The following is a 21,550-nucleotide window of genomic DNA, read 5'->3' as shown; positions in this document are numbered from 1 at the left end:
TCTTCCGTGACGTGCGCAATCTTTGTGAGAAACGAAGCCAATGTAAATTTTATAAATGTATTTTCTGTGGGAAACATGACGAACATGGCCACGCTAAAACGCCTGCTCAGTGCGATTTTGGTAATCAGAAAACTTAAGCCACCGTGGTGGCTCGGTCGCTGTGGTGCTCGGCTTGGACTGAAATACGCGGGTTCGATCCCGGGCGCAGCCGTCGCTTTTCGATGGAGGCAGAATACTAGAGGTCCGTGTAGTGTGCGATGTCAGTGCATATTAGAGAACCCCAGGGGGTCGAAATTATCCAGAGCGCTCCACTACAGCGTGCCTCATAGCCTTAGTCGCTTCGGGACACCAAACCCTATGAACCAAACGAGGAAACTCAGAGCCCAGGCGGATTTTGATGAAACGAAGAGATGCAAAAAGCCATTAATTAGGAGGCACGGTAACAAGACGAGCAAGGGGCTCCGACAGCCGCCTTTTTACACGGTCAGTTACTACATATGAGGTGGCGCGTGTTCCACTTCACAGGTGGGCGGGCGGCTTCGTCAACTGGGGCTACCCGCTTCGCATTCATCACATCACGACGGGCCAGTACTTGGCCTTCGGCGAGAACCGCGAGGTCTGCCTGGTGCCCCGCGAAAAGGCCACCGTCGCCGCCACAGCCTTCTGCCTCAGGCAGACCAAGGTAACGAAGGATGCTCTTATCCGATCCTCTGTATTGCGTGCACTTGACGCACTTCTATCCGTTAATAGATATTGCGTGCACTTGAAGCGATTCTAGCGTAATAGCACGTAGTCGATGAGATCCATTCTGGAAAATATCGAATCTTTGGAAGGGTTCCTTCAATTTTGCCCTTAAGCCTGTCGAGAGCTGGACCGTATAGTCTCCATTCGTGATGGAACAGCAAAACGACGGGACAGGAGACAGGCGCCGGCGTACAACTCAGTTTACTTCGAAGAAACATGGCCTCTTATGCCATCTGCACAACCACATGCGTCACACCCATGTCGCTCATGCACTCTAAAAGGTCGAAACAAGTTTTGTAACCATGGAGGTAAATCAACATTTAACATGTGAAGTGCTAACGCGATGGATGGCGTACCATACAATGGTAGCGCAGCCTCGCTATCGAAGCTGCCTCGATGATTTCGCGGACCATCTGATCTTTGTGTTTCGCATGTGCTTTGCATCTTCTTTGTTCAGGGCCACAGCTTCTTGATGGGCAGTCTCTGCAATCAATCCCTAGATTTCTGCACAATTATTTTAAACTTGTTTTGTGTTCTAATGGTCTATCGCTCATGCATCTGCCAGTCTGTCCAATGTATACACTTTGCCACAAGTCGCTAGCAACGAGTACACCAGGCCTTCGGTGCATTCCACAAAGGGGCTTTTGTGCTCTATCATGCACCCCTGCTTTGCTTCTCTTTGGTCGGACTAGCATTCACACGTCTGCAAAGGTTTTTCAGTTCGTTAGGGGCTGTAATGGCCATCACTCCAGCTTTTCGACCAATTCTTTTTAGATGATGCCGTTGTAAGTCAGTGTCTGTCTCCTGTCCTGTTCAGTCGTTTTGCGCTGTTCTATCACTAGTCAATGACCAACATGCCCAAGCTGCTGTCCTGGTGTAGTCTCCAGAGTTGAATCTTGATACCAAATCTACAGAGTTCATGTCCAGACAAGCGGAACTTCGCCCTTCGCAAGTGATGTTGGCTCAAGTATTTTGCCCAACAATGGCGCAGTTTAGAGGGAAAGCTTTTCGAACTGAACTCTAGAAGAGAAACGCTATGCCTACGATACGCCACAGAAATTTAAATCCCTGTTCGGCGGTCAATATACATCGGGGACAGACGGTATACACATCTCTTATTATCCACTCACCGCAGCCGCCACGCTTCAGCGTTAACCAATTGTAGATGCGGTACTTGCTGTTGAAATTTGAATTGAGCTCATGTGCCATCTTCAAAAGTTTCAAGGTTTCACGCCCTACTCATGAATTGGGCAGGCGGCCAGCTACAGTAGACCTGAAGAACCAAACCACTGTAGGCGAAGAATGTTTGCTCTCAACCCTAAGCGCTTAGGGCGCACTTATATTCCCAACTGCGCGACTTATAAGCAGACCATGTGTCCAAGGGACGCTTCACAAAGGCTGTATTTGTACGTATCGAAAGAGCTGCGGTTGTTCCGGAATACGCAACGCAAACGCACTAGTGGTTGCTGCCCACCTTAATAGAAAAATTCTACGCAACTGAATGTCGAGCGCAGTTACTCAGGCTAAGTCCAAGGGGTTTCTTAAACCTCAGGCACTGTAATAAAACGTTTACTTCTGGTTCGCGTCTTTTTTCTGATATATTTTCACCAATTTAATTATGCTGCCATGTATACTTTGCTTCTTAGCTTTCATGTGCGCCGCTAAAAGCATAAATAAAGCGCCTTGCAGACGCTTCCTTTTTTTTTTTCAGGTACGCACAATAAGTGCCAATGCTTTATGCCTGCTTGCAGCGCAATATTCGCCAGGTAACCACTTGTGGACGACATGGTTCGCTATAAAAAACAAGAGGTTTGGCCGCGCCCCTGTCCTCTGCAAGTTTGACAGCGCGAAATTAGCGAAATTTTCGGTGATATGTGCATACCCAACAGCTCTGGACAAGAGCATTTTTGAACGGGAAAAAGTTTATAAAAGCAGTTTTTTCATATATTGAAACATTTTGTGATAACAATAAATATATCCGCAGATCCCCCGTCGGCAGGCTCGCATTTTATTGCTATTGACGTTTTGCTATCGTCGAAAGCGTTCCCTTCTGGCTTTCTCTCGCAGTCTTAACTGCTCGATGCGAGCGATGGGAAAACTTTAAAAGAATGATTTTGCTACACATCGGAAGAATGTACCGTTACCTTCAATATTTACATAAAGGAACCTTACGATTTAAAAATGTTCAAAATTTTTCTACAAAAATTTTGAACATGGCTGCCGAAAGAATTTCATTTCTTATAACCTTTGCATCGTCCTCACAGCCACTGCATTCTCGTGCACGTTATCGAGAACGTAAAATTTGTTCCAGCAGCTGAAACAAAATTTAAGAAAACAAAAGCTTAATTTAGTCAGTTTTTCAAGAGCTCCAAGCGTATGTGCATCGTTGTCAACAAGGACGTCGGCAGAAAATTATTTCGATAGCAGCACATTTCTCGCTAGTAAATTGGGCACTAACACGGCAGCAAATTGGGCACTAACACCGACGACAACAGCCCGTGCAATACAACAAAGCAGTTCTGTAGTTCCTTAAACGCACGAAGTTAAAATTCTGCTAGTGTTCAGCACTAGCGCCCAATCTGCGAGTGAGTGAACGAAACAGCCACTGATGAGGAAGTGCGCGCATGCGGCCCCGCGTCCAAGTCAGGGGTTAAGTTCGGACACCGCTAGCTTGTCAAACGCCCATGCTCCACATTTCATTACATTTCATTTAATTTATTTCATGTACTGCGAGGACATAAGGGGGCGAGAGAAAAAAGCTGCCTTATGGGCAGCTTGACAAGCTCGCACCCCCTACTACATATGGACAAGGGCAGACACAGTACATGCGCGAAACATTAGGAATTACATATTTTGTGAGGTCATTAGAGTAATTAGATAACAATTATTATCAAAACACATGACAACTCTATAAATACTGTAATAACATGCAAATTTTACAAACCAGAAAGTGGCAATTTTTCATTGCCGTGTAAAAAAATGTCGGCATAATACACTCCACTTTCACACACACATATACACATTAACTGCATTCATCAGAATTCATATACCATAAATAAAATCAACTGTACAGGACGTCAAGGTTTCTAATATGTCCATGCATTGTATGGCCTTTATTAACATTATTTAACAGTCTTGGAATTACATTACACAACATTTGCATTCCATAGTTTGTTCGGGATGAGGGAACTTCCCAGAGTTCTGTGTGCCGTGTGTGATATGGGTGAATGCAGGATAAAAGCGTCGGCTAGTGGCTTACCGGTTCATGGTAATCTAATAATATGCGCCATATTTGGGTCGCACCAGCCCCTAACTGACGGCGTTCACTGCTTCCTTCTCGCGCAGGACGACAAGAAGATAGTGCTGGACGAGAAAGAAGAAGAGGTGCTCGGCTCACCGCTCATCAAGTACGGCGACACCACGGTGTTTCTGCAACACCTAGAAACCGGGCTGTGGCTCTCTTACAAGGTGACGACTTTCGACTAGACCTAATTTTTGGCATCTTATGCTACGCAGAACTTTTCTTGTCGTTAACACCAACTTTTTTTTTTCAGACATACGAGACTAAAAAGCGTGGAGTGGGCAAAGTGGAAGAGAAGCAGGTGAGCTGCGCTTCTTGTCGTATATGCGGTCTCAACTAAACTGCGAAGGCCAATCTTTGTAGTGGCTCATACACCCGGTATATCGCATGAAATATTGAGTGCTTCGCACACACTATCAATAGTACCGATGAACAAGCCTGGGTCTCCGGGATACTCTTCTGCGGCGGAAATCGGCTAACAAGGACGGAGCGATTAGCCATTTTCATTTCCATAGACCACAATCAAAAAGTAGCTGTTCCACACTGCCGCACAGTGACCTGCTCTAATTCCTTCCTCCCTAAAACATGTCGTGACTGGAATAATCTTTCACCCACAGCCACCTGTGTTAGCGACACTGCGCGCTTTAAAAGCAAATTACTCGCACTGTTAGAATCAGACCAATTGTGATATGTTGTTTACTCATATATAGACTATATAAGGTTTCTTTTTCATTAAACCTTTTATTTTTTTACTCCTGTACTTCTGTTCTCAATGTTTTCGTCCTCTTGTCTCTAGCATCTTTCAATATTGTTCGTATATATAGCCCTGTTTTTGATCTATGTATTGTTTTTTTCACTGTCCCACCCCCTCTGTAATGCGAAAGCCCTGAGGGTTAAATAAATGAAATGAAATGAAAATTAGCACTAATCTAAACTTAGCAATCGCCCGCCGCGGTGGCTCAGTCGTTAGGGCACTCGGTTGCTGGTCCGGAGTATCCGGGTTCGAACCCTACAGCGGCGGCAGCGTTTCTATGGAGACGAAACACAAAAGGCGCCCGCGTGCTGAGCGATGTCAGCTAGCGCACGTTAAAGAACCCCCGGTGGTCGAAATCATTCCGGAGACCTACACTACGGCTCCTCTTTCTCTCTTCTCTCAATCCCCCGTTTATCCCTTCCCTTACGGCGCGATTCAGGTGTCCACCGAGATGTGAGACAGATACTGCGCCATTTCCTTTCCCAAAAACCAATTTTCCAATTTTTTTCCAACTTAGCAATGGCGAGCAGTAATACCGAGTACTCGTCCCGGCTTCTTCTTCTCCCCCTTTTACGTGCCCTACTGCGATTACGAACAGCCGCACCTATGTGGGTGCACGGCTGGCCAAGGGAGGACATAAAGAGACGGTGAACGGTCCTAATAAATAAAAGCCAGTTGCATGTACAGGCGCCGTCAGAAGTAAAAAATTGCGCAGAAAAAACGAAGACTTGTCTTGCTTTGTCCTCGTTTTTTCTGCGCAATTTCTATTCCAAGGCAAGACAAAGCAGGCGCAGCAGGGGTCGGTAGCGAGTGTGGTGTACGTATCAGGAGGGTAGTCTTAACCGGAGATCAGTGGAAGAGGACTTTGTCCTGCGCTGGATGCAGTGGCTGCTGCTGATTATGACGCTGAATCGGAAAATATTACAGGTCAGCTATGCCGTGTACATGGGCCGTATACTTGAGAGTCTGCGGTTTCAAAAAGCCCACTCTTCCGTTAGCGGAATGAAATCCCGTGAGGAGGCTAAGCCGATTCTTAACTATTTCCCATCGGGGGCAGGTTTCGCTATGGCAACATCGCCCTTCTCGATTCTGGCTCAGTGCTTGCCTGTATAGAAAAGAAGATATTAACAGCGCGCAAGTTGGGAAACGCTGTCTAATTAGATATTTTAAGACATAGTGCTACGAAATGCGAACTCCGGTAGAGGAGGGTAGAGAGCTGGGGCAGTTGGTACATAGTTCTGACGAAAAAAACCAGCGTAAGGACGCAGACAGAGAGAGGGACACTGGTCTTGCAACTGATTTATTCGCAGGAAACACACAGATGGGAGTAGGTTGTCTAAACACTGTCGGAAGCATCACTGCCGTCCTTTGTTTAAGAACACCACCACATGCGCACACCATAAGCAAAAAGAAACCAAAATAGAAAATAAAAATAAAAATGTCCGTCACTGCATTCTGAGTTATCTACAGGTTCTCGAAAGCGCTTGAGAAGCGATACTCTTTTTGATACAATATCACAGACATGTCACTGACACAATTGCCTTCGCTTTTGATGATGTGATATGCCTCCAAAATTTCGCGTTGGCTTTTTGTTTTGCCCTTACCCAGAATGGCGGTGTCTTTAAACAAAGGATGGCAATGATGCTCCCGGCAGTGTCTAGGCAACCTATTCCTATCTTCAGCAGCCGCAGGCTTTTCATGCTGTCGTAGCCACAGAAAAGTTAAGGCGGTACAGACGAATCAGGTAGTAAGAAAAAGAAGGGAAAAATGAGAAGTTACGCCGTACGTGCATTCACTTTCGCACAACATCAAGAAAGTCGCCAGTCGCCAAGGTGTTGAAGCTGTATTTTCAGCCCCACGTAAACTGTCTGGTATGTGCAGGCGCATTGGTAAGACCAAAAATTTGCAGTGTACTATAAATCACAAGTTTAAGTACGTTCCCTGTGCAACACAAGTTGTTTATTGTGTGCTTTTATCTTACGGAAAGATATATCTGTGCCAAACGCGACGGTGGCTGAACGTCCGGCTACGAGAACATGAAAGGTCCGTGCTTTCTGAAGATGGGAATAAGTTGCCTAGACACTGCCGGGAGCATAATTGTCATCCTTTGTTTAAGAACACTACCATTGTGGGTAGGGGCAAAAGAAAAAGCCAACGCGAAATTTTGGGGGCATATCACATCATCAAAAACGAAGGTAATTGTGTTAGTGACACGTCTGTGATATTGAAACAAAAAGAGTATCGCTTCTTAAGCGCTTTAGAGAACCTGTAGATAGCTCAGCATGCAGTGACGGGCATTTTTATTTTCTATTTTGGGGTTTTTTCCTTATGTGTGTTGTACGGTGTGCGCATGTGGTGGCATACTTTGTTGAAGGGTATTTATCTGTGTGTTTCCTGCGGATAAATCAGTTGCAAGTCCAGCGTCGTCCTGTGTCCCTCTCTCTGTCTGGACCCTTCCGCGGGGGTTTTTTTTTTCTTAAGAAATGCGAGCTCTTCGACTGTGCAAAAGTAATTATCAATTGCAAAACCCCATATGGCTACGTGCTAGAGACGCAGAAGGTGCAGGCGCAGATGATAGCGACGGAATGGGGGGAAGCTTTATATTGTCCCTTAGTGAGCTTCGCAGATTTCGCTCATTAATTTTTCGAACCAAAAGCCGCGAAACTGTATGTTTTCTTGCTCCGCGGAGTGACTGTTGCTGTTCCCCGCAATTAAACTTGTTCGCCGTTGTGCTGGAGGCCATAAGAGGGGCTCACACCCCTGCACTGTTAGCAGGGCCTTTTTCTTTGGCTCCTTATGAAGACGTGTTGTTCATCTCCCTCCCTGTTTAAAGAAAACACAGTAAACCGGGAGAGAAACGGTTAGCCGATTGTGCAGGAGCAACGGTCTTGAAGGTTGCCATGTGGTTAAGCGAGGGCAGTTATCGCGTTCGGCGGCACACCACGTGACGCGCACCAGGTTTCCGAGAAGCGGACAGCGAGCGCTGCCCGGGGCGCTGTGCTCGCTTTCCTCGTCTTTCGGTTGTCCTTTCTTTCTGTGTTGCGGCGCCGGGACTACAAAGGCAAATGCGTAATGTCTTCGCGGAATTCAGACGGTGCTCGCAGGTAAGCAACTTTGTGGGCAGCGTTCCTATTAGCTCCTTCAGTCTGAACGAAATTCTTCTCATCGGCTCAAAGAAGCCGTATTCGTATCAGATAAAGAAACGGTCCCTAGAAGGCTGGGAAAACGTATCCGAGAGCGGTAGTTTGGCGTGGAGGGGCTCTGGAGACAGAAGCGGCAACCTTTGGACTGCTGCTCGGTACCTCTGCTCAGATGTTGCGCGCCCTTGATTACGACTGACTGTTTCGCTATTTAATCTCGGATCAGTCTCACTCACCATTAGGAAAAGCGAAAAGGCTGATATGGCCTCTTCGAAACGCGGCCTTGACTTTCCACGACGTTCCTTTTTTTTTCTGCGTACTAGACAACGAGAGCAGTGTTGAGGCGTTCAACCACAGAAGCCCACCTCAATTGAACCGGTGTACCTGTCCCCTCCTCGCAGGCCATCATGTCGGAGGAAGGCAAGATGGACGATGGCTTGGAATTCAGCCGTGCCCAAGTGGAAGAGTCCCGCACGGCGCGCGTCATCAGGAAGTGCGGATCGCTCTTCAACAAGTTCATCGTGTAAGTGGCGGAGGCTGAGCCTCGGACGAGCAGCCGTCACGAGCCTTTGAGTACCTCGTACGCGGTCGCCTGACGCCCTCCCACCAGTGCCGGTGCAAGTAGGTTTATACGCAGACAACAACGCCCTGCGAGGATGAATCTTTTCCACATTCCCCACAGGCACCTTTTTCCTCTCGTAATTTTCGTTCTTCCACTGCCACCTCGTTTTTCTGAAATTTTTCTTCGTATCGTTGGACAGATATCCTTCTCTTACTTCTCGTGTCCACAGTACAGCTTTCTTCAAGGTGGGAAATTGTTGGAACAATCCTGCTCTTCCTTACTTCAAATCAAATCAAATCAAATTTATTTTCCGACAAGTGGATGGTCACCTGGGCTAAAAGCTGTACAGCTTGACAAAGGCCCAGGAAACCAGTACACAACATATGAGGAGCAAACAGCAAATTTCAAAAGTTCATTAAAAGTGTTATACAATGCATACATTACTGTAGCACGAGATGAAAATAAAACAAAAAAGTTGATCAATAATGAAATCAATGGAAAAACCTCAACGAGGAAAAAGTTTGTAAATGCGAGTATAATATTTAAAGTAAGAACACATGTATGGATAGACTATATTTGCACGAAGTAGGTTCTCAATTGCTTAGGACTAAAACCAACCGTGTCTTTATATTTGTTGAGAAAAACGGGAAGATTATGAGCCAAGGATTGTAATTTGTAGTCTGTTCTAAAATGTGGTAGGGACCATGTGTCAGTGCATCTAGTGTTTACTATTGCAGTGCGGTGTTCAAGAGATGCAAGTTTTACCAAGAAATTACCCATACCTGCCGAACCGAACTAAGTTAATTGTAACAAGCGATATTCATAAATATTATCCACGCGGATCATATTAAGTGATGTTATTATGGGTTGAATATTTGACGTTGGCTCTAAGTTTACGATGAGACGAATAATTTTTCTTTGCAAGACAAGAAGCTTGTTCATATTTGTTTTAGTTGTTGTTGCCCATATATGCTAGAGTACAGTAGTTAACGTGAGAAAGGAACAGAGCATAGTAAATTTGCAGTTTAGCACTTATGGGGAGCAATGTGCGACAGCGTGAGGTTACACCAGTAACAGGAGAGAGCTTTTTAGAAATATGGTTTATATGAGCGTCCCATTTAAGATGCGAAGAGAAGTATACACCTAGAACCTTATGCTCATGAACTATCTCTATGTGCTGTTCTTGGATAATGAGTGGATCTAGAGGAGGAAGTTCTTTATTATAAGCTCGAAATATAATGGCTTTGGATTTAATTGGGTTTACCTTGATTTTATTTGCTTTGGTCCAGGCTGAGAGTTTAGTAAGGACATCATTAGATCTTAACACTAGTTGGCTGATAATATTCGCAGAAATAAGTAGTACCTTATAAAGACAACATATCACCAAAGTACCGGCAGCCAAGGCTCTTGTTCCTCTTTAAAAGCTCTTCCAATAGCGCTTCGCAGCTGCGATGTAATCCGTTAGCCGGTGCGTCTAGGTGGTTCACATAAAAGTGTAAACTGTACAGACGCTTCACTGTAGCATCAACTACCGTCAGTAACCAATGTTTTATTTCTGTGCTCGGATACTTAGCTTCTGTGTTCCATGCCTGACGCAGACTAACCTGCTGCTGCCAAGAGTCATTGCAGTGAGACGTCAGTGCAACTTATTCGTCCGTTATGCGCGTATCACTGAATATAAGGTAATGAATAAAGGATGAAATCGATGATGCTGACGATTTTCACGCTTGTGCAACGTATGCCAGGACACCTATTGAACGCGCCGAGGGTCGAGTACTCCTTTTCACCTGATGTGTGCGGCACTGTTTCCAAGCTACACGTGTGCACTGGCCGTCAGTCACCGTTTATGCTTCGTTTCCCCAGGAATCTGGACGCGATGCAGAGCGGCGCCGGCAGGCAGGACTCCGCCATGAGCACCATCGACCAGGACGAGATGATCATGTGCTTCGAGGACCTCATCAACTACTTCGTGCAGCCGGAGGACGACATCGGTCAGTGGCCGACTCGCGTCACCACGCCTTCTTGAATGGCAGCTGCAGCACTTTTTTGAGAATTTCCCGATATTCAAGGATTCAAGTCTATGTAGGCTGTAGGTAAAGCATGCCCAGTGTTTTTGCATTTGCATTTCAAATAGTGACGTAATCGACGATTGATATTTGCGCTCCTCCTTAATGCACCGGAGGTGTGCAGAAAAACTCAGCGTGGCGTCACGGAAGGTATGGTTTCAAGTTACCGCTGTCGTCAGCCACATCCTGCCCAAACGCGTTAGACGCTGCCAAACAACTCTCGGCAGGGTTCGCCTTCGTTGGCGTTGGTTTTTTTCCTTCAAAGCAGACGTTTGTGCGTTGGAAATGTACCGATACCTTCGATGACGTCATCATGCGCCCCCCACTTGGCGCTGTGCGCGGCGGAGAAGCTTGAAGGGCGTCCGGATTTTAATCCGTGATTACTTCACTATTTCAAGTGCTAGCCCAAAAAGACTTCGCATGTTTTACCTTCATGTTTCACACATTCGACCCTCTTAAGCTCGTTGATTTCTAAAACCTATGCAGTTTCCCTTTAAAGGGCAGCTGTATACACCTTAGTCTACGACAAGCTTAATGGGACTGAATGCGTGCCTGTCAAGCCTTTAGGTGCCAAGATTTGAAATGGCGACGTAAGCGCAAGTTTTCAGGCTTCTCTGCAGTGCACAACTCCGGGTAGTGGGCCCCATGATGACGTCATCTAAGGTGGCGGTACGTCTCCAGCGCAGACACGTTTGCTCGCAGGGAGAAAACTAGTGCCGTCGATAGTAAAGCCCTCGAACTGTTGTTCCCCCTCATGCCTAGCAGAATGTGGTGGAAGGCAGAAAACTATGAAATCGCACAGCAATCATGCCATCACCGAGATTGTCCGCATGTCTCTGACGAGGCGGGTGAGGTCGGAAGATTGTCGCGGTTTTAATCTGTGGTTACGTCACCATTTTTAATCCTAGCGCAAAAAAAAATTTAATGCCTTGCCTACAAGTTTCATTCATTCGAATTCTTGAATATCATCTATTTCTCAAAAAACGACGTTTCTGCTTAAATTTATCAAGCTATTTCCTCCCCGCTGTTTTGAACGTTTTGCCACGTCACCTCGGATTTCATGATTGCAGTTTTCACGTGTTCGTGCATACCAGATAACGAATGGTTAGGTAGTTCTTCGATATCTCCTTGCTGTCATCATTAAATTTCATCCAATACTTTGCACGTAAAACCAGAATGCCATCATACATTTTTTAATTTCGATATGGTGAGAATATCTCTAACTATACTGTAAAACTTTTGGATTTGGTGTTTCTTTGGGCAGAGTGGGTGACTATATTGTGTCTGTTAAGCACGGGATATCTGATCATAAAATGGTTTATAATAAATAAATATGCACATTCTGATAAGAACAAGCACTCGTGGCCAACCCTTTGTACCTGTGCAATTTAAGGATTATGGACAGGCAGACAAAACATCCATTCAAGATTTTTTAAAAATGTCATTTAGGGAATTCGAACTTGCCTGCGATTGTGAACCGGTTGAAGACCGATGGCTATGTTTCAAGAATATTGTAAAACATTGCGTTGACAGATTCGTTCCAACTCGAGAAAAGAAAATACAACCGCGTAATTCTTGTATTAATCGACCTAGTATACACATCAAACGCAAGATAAAGAGGCTGCGTAGGAGAAAAGACAGCTCAGCTGAGGTATCGAAATTGCGAAGGAGTTTAAAAACGGCTCTGATGGAATGAAAAGAGCAATTTTTAATAAAAAAATTAAATAGCTTCGTCATAACGGCACCTCGGAAGTTTTGGCTTTACCTTAGTGGCAATAAAGAGGAAATAAATAGAATTGAAATAAGCGATAAAATAATAACGGAAAAAAATAGCTGATCATTTCAATCACTTTTTCCAGTCTGTTTTTTCTAAACCAAGCAATGATGACTGTGACGTGTATCCGCCTTCCTCCCTTTCATGTTCGATGGAAGACCTGGTCGTGACTCAGGCGGGCGTGTTTAATCAATTATTACTTTTGGATTTTAAAAAACGCTAGCGGGCCAGATGAGATACCAACCAAGTTTTTAAAGCGATACGCAGAGTGGATATCATTTTTCTTGACAATAATCTTTACAAAGTCCCTACACACTAACTCGTGGCCACAAAATTGGCGTTGAGCAGTCGTAACACTTGTTTTTAAAAGCGGCGACCGACTACTCGCAAATAATTATCGCCCAATTTCCCTGACAAGTATCGGCTGTAAATTAATAGAACATATCAAAAGTAAACATATACTAACTTTCCTCTAGGATAACGCGTTCTTTTATCAGCATCAGCACGGGTTCCGAAAAGGGCTATCTAATATAACACAGCTCATAGAAACGATACATGGTTTTAGTTGAGCCATAGATGCCCAAGAACAAATAGATGTCATTTGCGTAGATTTCGAAAAAGCATTTGACAAGGTTCCGCACAGTAAATTACTTTTCAATTTACATAAAGTAGGAATTAGCAAAACTATTCTATAGTGGATTGAAGCCTCTGCGGGAGATTCGAGACGCCCTATTTTTTGAGCGCCAGTGAAACGAGGGCCATAGGCAACGACCCATAGATTAGCTATTCCACTTCAAAGTGAGCTACTATCATCTGCACGGGCCGGAACCTCAATGTCTATTATGCAAGGTGAAAGAGACGCGGGCTCCGATGAGGCGGCGTGGAACCAAATTGATCGACGCAAATTTAGAAGGCTGTTTATGCCCGTGGCTTTCTTGCGTTTGCTCAACAACTTCGCGTTTGGAACAGCCTGCACTTATTGCAGTAGGTTTTCGTCCGCCGATATAAGCAAGCATCTAGCTAGGGTTGTGGCCAGTCAGAGCCAGTCCCGTCTGCATTTTTTTAGTCCTCCTCGTTTCGCGCTGCGTCCCCTATAAAAAGCACCACTTAAATTTATTCACACCTCTTCTACCTAATGTGGTCGCATAACCCTACTGGCACTCACAAATTGCGGTAACATCCCAACAGGGGTGTGTCAGCCTGACTTTTGCTTTCGAAATTTATTACTCAGTTATTCAGGCCCAACTCTTTAGCGGCAGAGTATATGCGTCTTTCGCGAGTTTTTTGTTCTATTTTTTTGTCCCGAACAATTCACGGTATTGCGTATTAAACTGTACTTTTTGCACTGTCTTTGCAGAACACGAAGAAAAACAGAATAAACTGAAGGCTTTGAGGAATAGGCAAGATTTATTTCAAGAAGAGGTAAGTGCACAATTTTTCTTAAAGTTATTTCCTATGGCAGATTTGCAGGAAAGGGCCTGCGGTATTTTTTATTTGTTTATTTATTTATTTACTTATTTATACTATCCATCCTAAGTCGCGCCAATATAGGGAGGGGGGGGGGGCATTGCAACAAACAACGACATGCCAAAATACACAAAGCCTACATCGGACATTTAGTGTGCTGTTATCGGAAAAACGCTGTTAGTACGTGTGCGCACGCACAAGTATATATCGGCGGTAAGAGTTACACAGTAACAACAACAACATCATCATCATTAGCTTGTATTTTGTTACACTTCTTCAAGACGGCACCGATATGGTTCGCGGCTTCGTGATATAAGGACATTTTCTCGATGTCTATTCCAGTGTCGTGCTGCCGATGGAAAGAATGAATGTCGTAAGCAGTCCTTCGAAAATTTGGCCTCTGTCACACTTCTACTAATGTTATTACGGATTATTCCCGATGAATCATCCTGTATATAATACTGGTTTTCGACGTGTACCAAGCCGTTCATTATGTCACGGAACAGGTGCAGCCGATTCTATTCTTTTTTATGCTCAGTTCGCTCGTGCGTAAAGTGTGGAAACAGATTCTTGCCTGCGACAGCATGACTTGCAGGTGGGCTTAGCGCGAGACAAGCGAGGACAAGAGAGGGACAGAGGACGAGCGCTAACTTGCAACTGAAAGAAACGGAATCAGAATTACAAGCTCGGGGAACTGAATGCGCATGCCCAGCCAACTACTGGTCAAGACGAGCGGTCTTAACTAGCGAACCACTGATTAACACGAGGGGTCACGAAAAAAGACAATTTGAACCAAGATAATCTGGGGCTAAACGACGAGATAAAATTGCACGGAAAGTAAGAGGAAGCACCTCTTCCACCTTCAAGCAGCAAAACCCAAGAAATTATGCAGCATTTCGAAACATAGGTTCCTTTCTCAAGAGAGCAATAGACGCTTCACTCACGCAAGTATCGCTTCCTAACCTGAATGAATGGCGACTCAAGAAGCTCCGTTGCTTGTTGCCCTTTAGAAAGGCCAAAAACTTTAGTTTTTTCGAAAAGTAGATGACATTTGCAGCACAGACAGGCAGGTCCTTAGATTAAAAGAAGCAGCGTGTTCCCTACGGCGTTCACTGAGGCAGCGACTGGTGTGCCCTCTATAGATGCGGCCACAGCTCAGAGGGACTTCGTAAACAACACCAACTTTGCAGCCAACGAACTTAGTTGCATGCTTGGTGCTGCAAGCCAGTTTCTTATAGCTTCGGCTCGCCGGGGCGCAAAGGCTTGACAGTTTTCGAGATGCCGTGAAAAAGACGTCCACACCAAAGTTTCTTGCTATCCTCTTTATTTTACGCGATACGCGGTTAACGTAAGCCACCACTACAGATTTCTTTTTCTGCCTAGCTTTCATGGCAGTGCAAAAACTTGCGTAGCTGCTTAAACAGGCCTTCCGCGACAGTCGTCAGCGTCCCTCTCTCTCTTGTCCTCGGTTGTCTCGCGCCAAGCCCACCTGCAAATCATGCCTTTTGATCTGCACTTTGCTCAAGTGCATGAACACACGAAACGCGAAGCACGCCGCTGGACTTGTTCAAGCTTAAGAGCTTTGGTATGGGGATGCCGTGCTTCACATGCGTATCACATTATAGGACGGACCAAAACCTTGTATGCACATAGCTTTGTCTGAGGATAGGCTTTTTTAAGCATTCACCTCAAGTATCCTAGTCTTTTATTAGCTTTACCCACCACTTAGTTTACATGTGCTGTCCGCGGGAGATTTGAGGTTACTGTGAGGATTGGTATTTATACTCAGTTACTCGGTTTAGCGCATTTCCATGAAGGTTGTGTGAAAAACCTAAGGGCTGACATTTGTGTGTTAAGGGCTTAGCTACCGTTCTGCTGGGGAAATTTGACATTTCGACTTATATTGAAATGAAATTTAAGCGCACACGAAAAACGCACACAAGAGGAGGATACACACAGGACAGGCGCTAACTTCATCTGATTTATTCGCAGGTAAGAGAGCGAAAATATATACATAAAACGAGACATTCGCAGTAAAGAAACAGATCGTCATATCACAATGCGTGCTCAAGGTATCTGTATTCTGCCTGCAAAAGATTAACTGACGTGTCACTCACACAGTCATGCCCCCTCTTCCTGATGTGAAAGGCTTCTAATAATTCACGTGCCGTCTTATCACCGCCTCTGCCAAGTATCTTTATCTCCTTCAGCCGGGGCTCGCACGCTCTGCAGTTCGCACAATGGGGTGTGGTTAAGGGGTGGAGGGACACATTTGGCAGATTCATCAGTAATGCCACCGTAATAAAACTATGATGCTGACTTTCATTTGATATTTTTTGCAACTATATTTGTTTCCGTACTGAACCCGCTATTTTCGTTTCCGTGAATTGGCATCATTACCACCACAATGTCGCTATGATGATGAATTCTTATTTTGTATTATATATGTACCTAACTTGTTTCCCTGTATTGTCTTCTTTGTATCCACTGCTGCATGGGCCTCAGAAGGGCCTGCAGTATTTGTAAATAAATAAATACATAAATAACTTCTTCCAGCAGCGAAAGAAGCGAAAACAACTAACCGTTGAACATTCACTGGTGTCCCTCATGTGGGTACACTTTTGCTTCACTGGGCGCTCTCACAGCAGCGCAGTGCTTCACACTTCTATCAAAAGCGCTGACTGCGGAGGAAATAACCACACCGAGGTCTGCGCCCAAGCTCTCCACTACGTGTGCGGTTAATCCATGACTGTGGGAGTTAACGCAAGGATATAACATACGTGTAACCGTACACGTGCAAAGGGGGCGAAAATCAGAGCTAAAAGTTTCTGGCAATGTTTTAATTGTGTCATAACCAAACAAAACATTTTACCAGCCTTGAGACGCGTCTGACCACGTTTTGTTTTTTACAGGGCATCCTGAACCTCATCCTAGAAACTATAGACAAGATCAACGCGATTACAACGTCCGGGTTCCTGGTGTCAATGTCCGGCGAAGACGCCAGTCAGAGCTGGGACACAATATCGGGCTTCCTCTACCAGCTGCTGGGTGAGCGATTGCAAATTATAACGTGTTTTCAGCGTAAATACAACTGCTGAGAAGTTGGAAAATTCGTGTTTAGTGTCGAGCTACTTAAGGCTAGCACTGATTCCTAGATTGCATGCACATAATACTTCCACAGGCCATAAGTTTTTGGACGTTTAAGAGGAATGTTATCGTTAATGTCATAGAAACTGGCTAAATTCTAGACATTCTAGACTAAAATTTGCGTTCAGTTTACGGGGTACAATGAAATTTTGGTACTGTTAAAGACTCGAAATTACCCCAGCAAACGGCATGGCTCATAGTTTAATGTTCCAGGAAGTGCCCACAAACTGACGAAACCGCGAAGAGAAAGTAAACAACGTGCAATATGATGGACGGAGCACCAGTGCTCTCTGTTCGCCTTATCACGTCGACAGCGAATCACGTGTGCACGACTACTTTTGGCTCAAGAGAGTAGTCACGATGCAGCCACTCTTTCGACAGTTTTTCTTGAGCACCTGCTAGCAGCCACGCAGACTTATAAACTTGCTTCACAGTTAAAATAAGCCAAATAAACGCAAAAAGGATTAGCATAGTGTCGCGACGCCTCTTGTTCCTTGCAATATGATTACATGTCGAGAGCCGCAGCCTACTCAGTAGTGTTAAAACGGAACTACCAAGTGTTGTCACTGCAGTTGCTGCCGACAGCCACGCGGTGCGTGCTTCGCGAAGGTCCCAGCGACTCCTTAATTTTATCACGGATCCCTACCTATCGCGAACAACGTTGCAGGTCTCATTTTTACCGTGTGGTCCCATTCAGTAGCAGCTTTTTAGTCCGCTAGATAAGACCACGTCTGTTGCAGTGCATAACACGAAGGCTTTGGGATTTATGGCTCGCACTCTGACGCCGTCTCTCTGGGTTGTTGGAGCAACACATGGAAGGCGTTTGTTCGTACCAGTCGGTCACGAGAATGCTCCCGCACAGCTCTTTTGCGGCATTTGTCACACTGCATTTCGAGCTCCAATTAAGCCCTCAAAACAAGGATAATTCAGCAGGATGCGTTGTTGGCGAAGTTGGTTCATATTGCTTTAGAAAGATGGGATGCGCACATGAGACAATCACAAGAAAGAAGACGGGACGGGCGCAAACTAGCAACTAGCAAACCAGCAACTAGCAAAATAGCAACTAGCAGTTGCTAGTTTGCGCCCGTCCCGTCTTGGTGCGGGTCTCATGTGCGGGATGCGCACATGAGACAATCACAAGAAAGAAGACGGGACGGGCGCAAACTAGCAACTAGCAAACCAGCAACTAGCAAAATAGCAACTAGCAGTTGCTAGTTTGCGCCCGTCCCGTCTTCTTTCTTGTGATTGTCTCATGTGCGCATCCCATCTGTCTAAAACAAGGATAAGCTTCCCTTATAAGTAGAAAACCAGCGAAAAGGACGCATTCACAAGGAGTAGAAGTACACAGGACAACTCGTACATAGAAGTACACAGCGTTGTCCTGTGTACTTCTCCTCCTTGTGAATGCATCCTTTTCGCTGGTTTTCTACTTACCATGCACCAACTGGCCCAACAAGCTACGCTTCTTCAATACTATGCTTCCCTTATAGGATCATGACTGCCTCATTCATGGATGACGTCTAGCGAATTCCCGCGTTGAGAGAGACGGAGAGTAAAGACTTGCCCTGAATAGAGAAAGCTGTATGGAGCCACAGTCTTCCTTACTGATTCGCTGTGCTTTCTCTTTCCCCAGCTGCCATCATCAAAGGAAACCACACCAACTGCGCGCAGTTTGCTCAGCCCCACAGGCTGGACTGGCTGTTCAGCCGTCTGAGCGGACAGCAGGCCTCGGAAGGAACAGGTAGGGTGCCCGGCGAACCATGTCAGCGAGCCAAATTTAGCAAAGGGCATGAGTGCGAGAACAGCGCAACAAGACACGCAGCGAGAGAAGAGAAAATGTTCCTCCCTCTTCTTTTCCCGCTGTCCCTGCTTTGCTCGAAATGACCTGCTCCACCACTGACGCGATGTAATAGTTTGTAATAGTTCCAATAAGAACTTCTCAACCTTTCTTTAATGAAAGTGCAGTCAAGCGAAATGAATAAGATAGAAAAACTTGAACGAATTTGTCGAAACAAACTACAGGCGCAGTGCTTTTCACCGATGCAGGGCGGCCATTACATTCTCACTGAAAATACCCAAGCTACAGTATTATCTTTCTAAGTTTTATCTCGCTCTGATATTAAGTCCTGCGCCTTGATTTTCCCGCATGTCGGCGCTAGTGGTTTCGCTTTCGTATTCGAAAAGAAACTTTCGCATTTCACAGCTTGAACACTGAACAGAACGGTAAATTCTGAAAAATATCGAGGGATACCGGGTGCGCGAGGTATTTGAGAGCACACAATGTTGACTTCAGGAACAGAATCATATCTCCAGAAAAACTAGGCATATTTTCGCCAAACTTTCGGAACTGGCTTTGTTATTGTTTATTTCCAGTACTGCTCTATGAACCCGCCATCCGCAGCAATAAGCGATTCAATTTTTCCTCAGAAACAACTGCATGTTCGAATCGGGTGGTCCTTAGGGATGTTCGCCCTTGACTGAGCAATGGCGGCCGTCAGTGGGTCTTTCGTGTTGAGCGGCAGTTTGTTGACCTCCCTCTCAATGATGCTCCAGACAAGGTAGTCCAGTGGATTTTAATCTGGAGAACTAGGAAGCCACAAGTTGGGAGTGACATGGTGGTCGAAGTTGTCAGCCAGCCACACCTGGGTAACGCAGATGGTGTGGACCGAAACCGTACCTTGCTGAAAGACATAATGTCGTCCTTCTGGAACCGTCTCTGTCCAGGCCTTTACAACGGTGTCATGCAGCTCCACATATGCAGTTGCATTTATGCTGAGTCCTCCTGCAAACACGTGTGGTGACATGACGTCATCCTCGTTGTTGACGGCGGCTAGACCATACAAATTTTGTGTGCATCACATTAGGCACGTCATCAGCGCTTGCGCAAAGCTACCTGTCATTACGCCGAAGAAGGGAGTGGGAAGTGGTGCTCGCTATTGCATACATCATCATCATCATCATCATACATGACGGAAGCCAACAGTCACCGAAACCAAGAAGCATGGGGGATGTCTTTTTTTTTAATTGGTAGTTTTCATCAATGGGAGATCAATGAAAGCAGAAGGAAAAAGGACCACATGCCTCAAGTGGGATACAAACTCACGACCTCCGAATTTCGCGTGCTGTGCTCTGCGCTACGGATAGCTTTTTGGTCTTGGTCAAAGTTCTTTTGATCTCAAAAATAATGTCCCCAGCTTGCTTAGCAAACGCTTGGACATGAGCAGACAATTTTCCCGAGTTTTGCCGGACATGAAATGCCCCCTCCTTATGACATAGGAATGGTCCCTCCGGGACCTCGTGCGCAGTGAGCCGGACAGTCGACTTTGCGCCTTGGAGCTCTTTTGAAATGGCCTTCATCGACTGTCATCACACACAATGACTTGCTGCCGGGGAAGAAAATGGCGCGTTCTGCCGACATCTGTGCTTTTTCCTTTTCGCCACAAATGCCACGTCACCGTCAGAGCATAGTAAAACACGTTGCGGAGCTAGTTGGTTACGCATTTTCTTTTCTTCAAATTCAAGCAGCGCTAACTTTTAAGACGAATACAGAGAGGTCATGACAGGACGAGGAATAAACATAGTTGGAGTCAGCGCCCGTCCTGTCATGTCCTCTGTGCGTTCGTCTTCAAAGTTCTGTCAGAGCACATCGGTTCTTTCCGCACCTTGTAAACGAAAGGCTTCGCTGCATTCAGAGCAGTCACGCCGACGAGCACTGCATGGCCTCTCATTTCCTGTGCCAATCTGTACGCTTCCATCGTGAAACAAAGGGTGCATTATGAAAGAAGAGGTGTCTATATACAAGAAGCTGAACGCCTGGGTAGACAAGGTGAGACTGCTGGTGTACGTATATGGTGATGGGGCATAGTGTTCTCAAATACCTCGCGCACCCGGTAGGTGCATATACGGCTTTCTTGTGCTCTGGATCTGCGTTTAAATTCTGTGCTATTTCCCGGTTTTGTGCTTGTTACAGTCGGGAACAACTTATACTACTTTTTCTACCAGAGGTCTTTTTTCTTATCCACCTACGCATATTTCACTACCTTCTCAGGAATGCTGGATGTACTACACTGCGTGCTAATTGACAGCCCTGAGGCACTCAACATCCTCAAGGAAGAACATATCAAGGTCATCATCTCTCTTCTCGAGAAACATGGACGGGATCCTAAGGTAAACACCCAATTTGGTGCATTCTTTTTTTCAGCAAAGCTGATAGACCCGAAATCAAGTTCGCTCCGTCCTATAGCACATCTATAGCACCCGTAAGCCAGGGCCATGTTACTACCGGCCGACCTCTTCACCTTTTCCTCTCATTAAAATTCATTTTTTTCTCTCTAAGCGCACAGAACCCTTCTCAAAAGAAAGCTTAACTTCTAAACAGACAACACAGGGCACGCTTTCACATCGCTACGTCGAGTTTTAACCGGCGCGCAGGCCGTATAACACGCCCTGTAACCATCCAAAGTTGCACTAAACTAACCCTAGCTTTGGTAGGTATGGGATCAGACAGAGAACTGAGATAGCGTTGCGCATGCTCAGCCCTGATCGCCTTATTGTGTGCCATACTGAAGAGCATTTTTAAACTTGTCATGGTTACT

The 21,550-nt window shown here is 45.5% G+C and overlaps 1 protein-coding gene across 5 annotated transcripts in view; it reads left to right on the top strand.

Moving 5' to 3' along the window:
- Nucleotides 1-21,550, top strand: part of LOC149326691 (ryanodine receptor-like) — a 539,764-nt gene that overhangs the window by 120,144 nt on the left and 398,070 nt on the right. For all 5 annotated transcript variants that reach the window (XM_089562900.1, XM_089562898.1, XM_089562899.1 and 2 more), the window contains exons 10-18: nucleotides 526-682; nucleotides 4,090-4,212; nucleotides 4,299-4,346; nucleotides 8,341-8,462; nucleotides 10,365-10,492; nucleotides 13,699-13,763; nucleotides 16,721-16,856; nucleotides 18,589-18,696; nucleotides 21,004-21,122. In XM_089562900.1, coding sequence (XP_089419026.1) covers nucleotides 526-682; nucleotides 4,090-4,212; nucleotides 4,299-4,346; nucleotides 8,341-8,462; nucleotides 10,365-10,492; nucleotides 13,699-13,763; nucleotides 16,721-16,856; nucleotides 18,589-18,696; nucleotides 21,004-21,122 — 1,006 coding nt within the window. The remainder of the gene's footprint in view (nucleotides 1-525; nucleotides 683-4,089; nucleotides 4,213-4,298; nucleotides 4,347-8,340; nucleotides 8,463-10,364; nucleotides 10,493-13,698; nucleotides 13,764-16,720; nucleotides 16,857-18,588; nucleotides 18,697-21,003; nucleotides 21,123-21,550) is intronic.

This window comes from Amblyomma mixtum, chromosome 10 (assembly GCF_055824585.1).
Source record: "Amblyomma mixtum isolate Tamu chromosome 10, ASM5582458v1, whole genome shotgun sequence".
Classification (NCBI taxonomy): domain Eukaryota; kingdom Metazoa; phylum Arthropoda; class Arachnida; order Ixodida; family Ixodidae; genus Amblyomma; species Amblyomma mixtum.
Note: the sequence above shows the minus strand (reverse complement) of the source record. Positions and strands in the feature narration are given on the sequence as shown.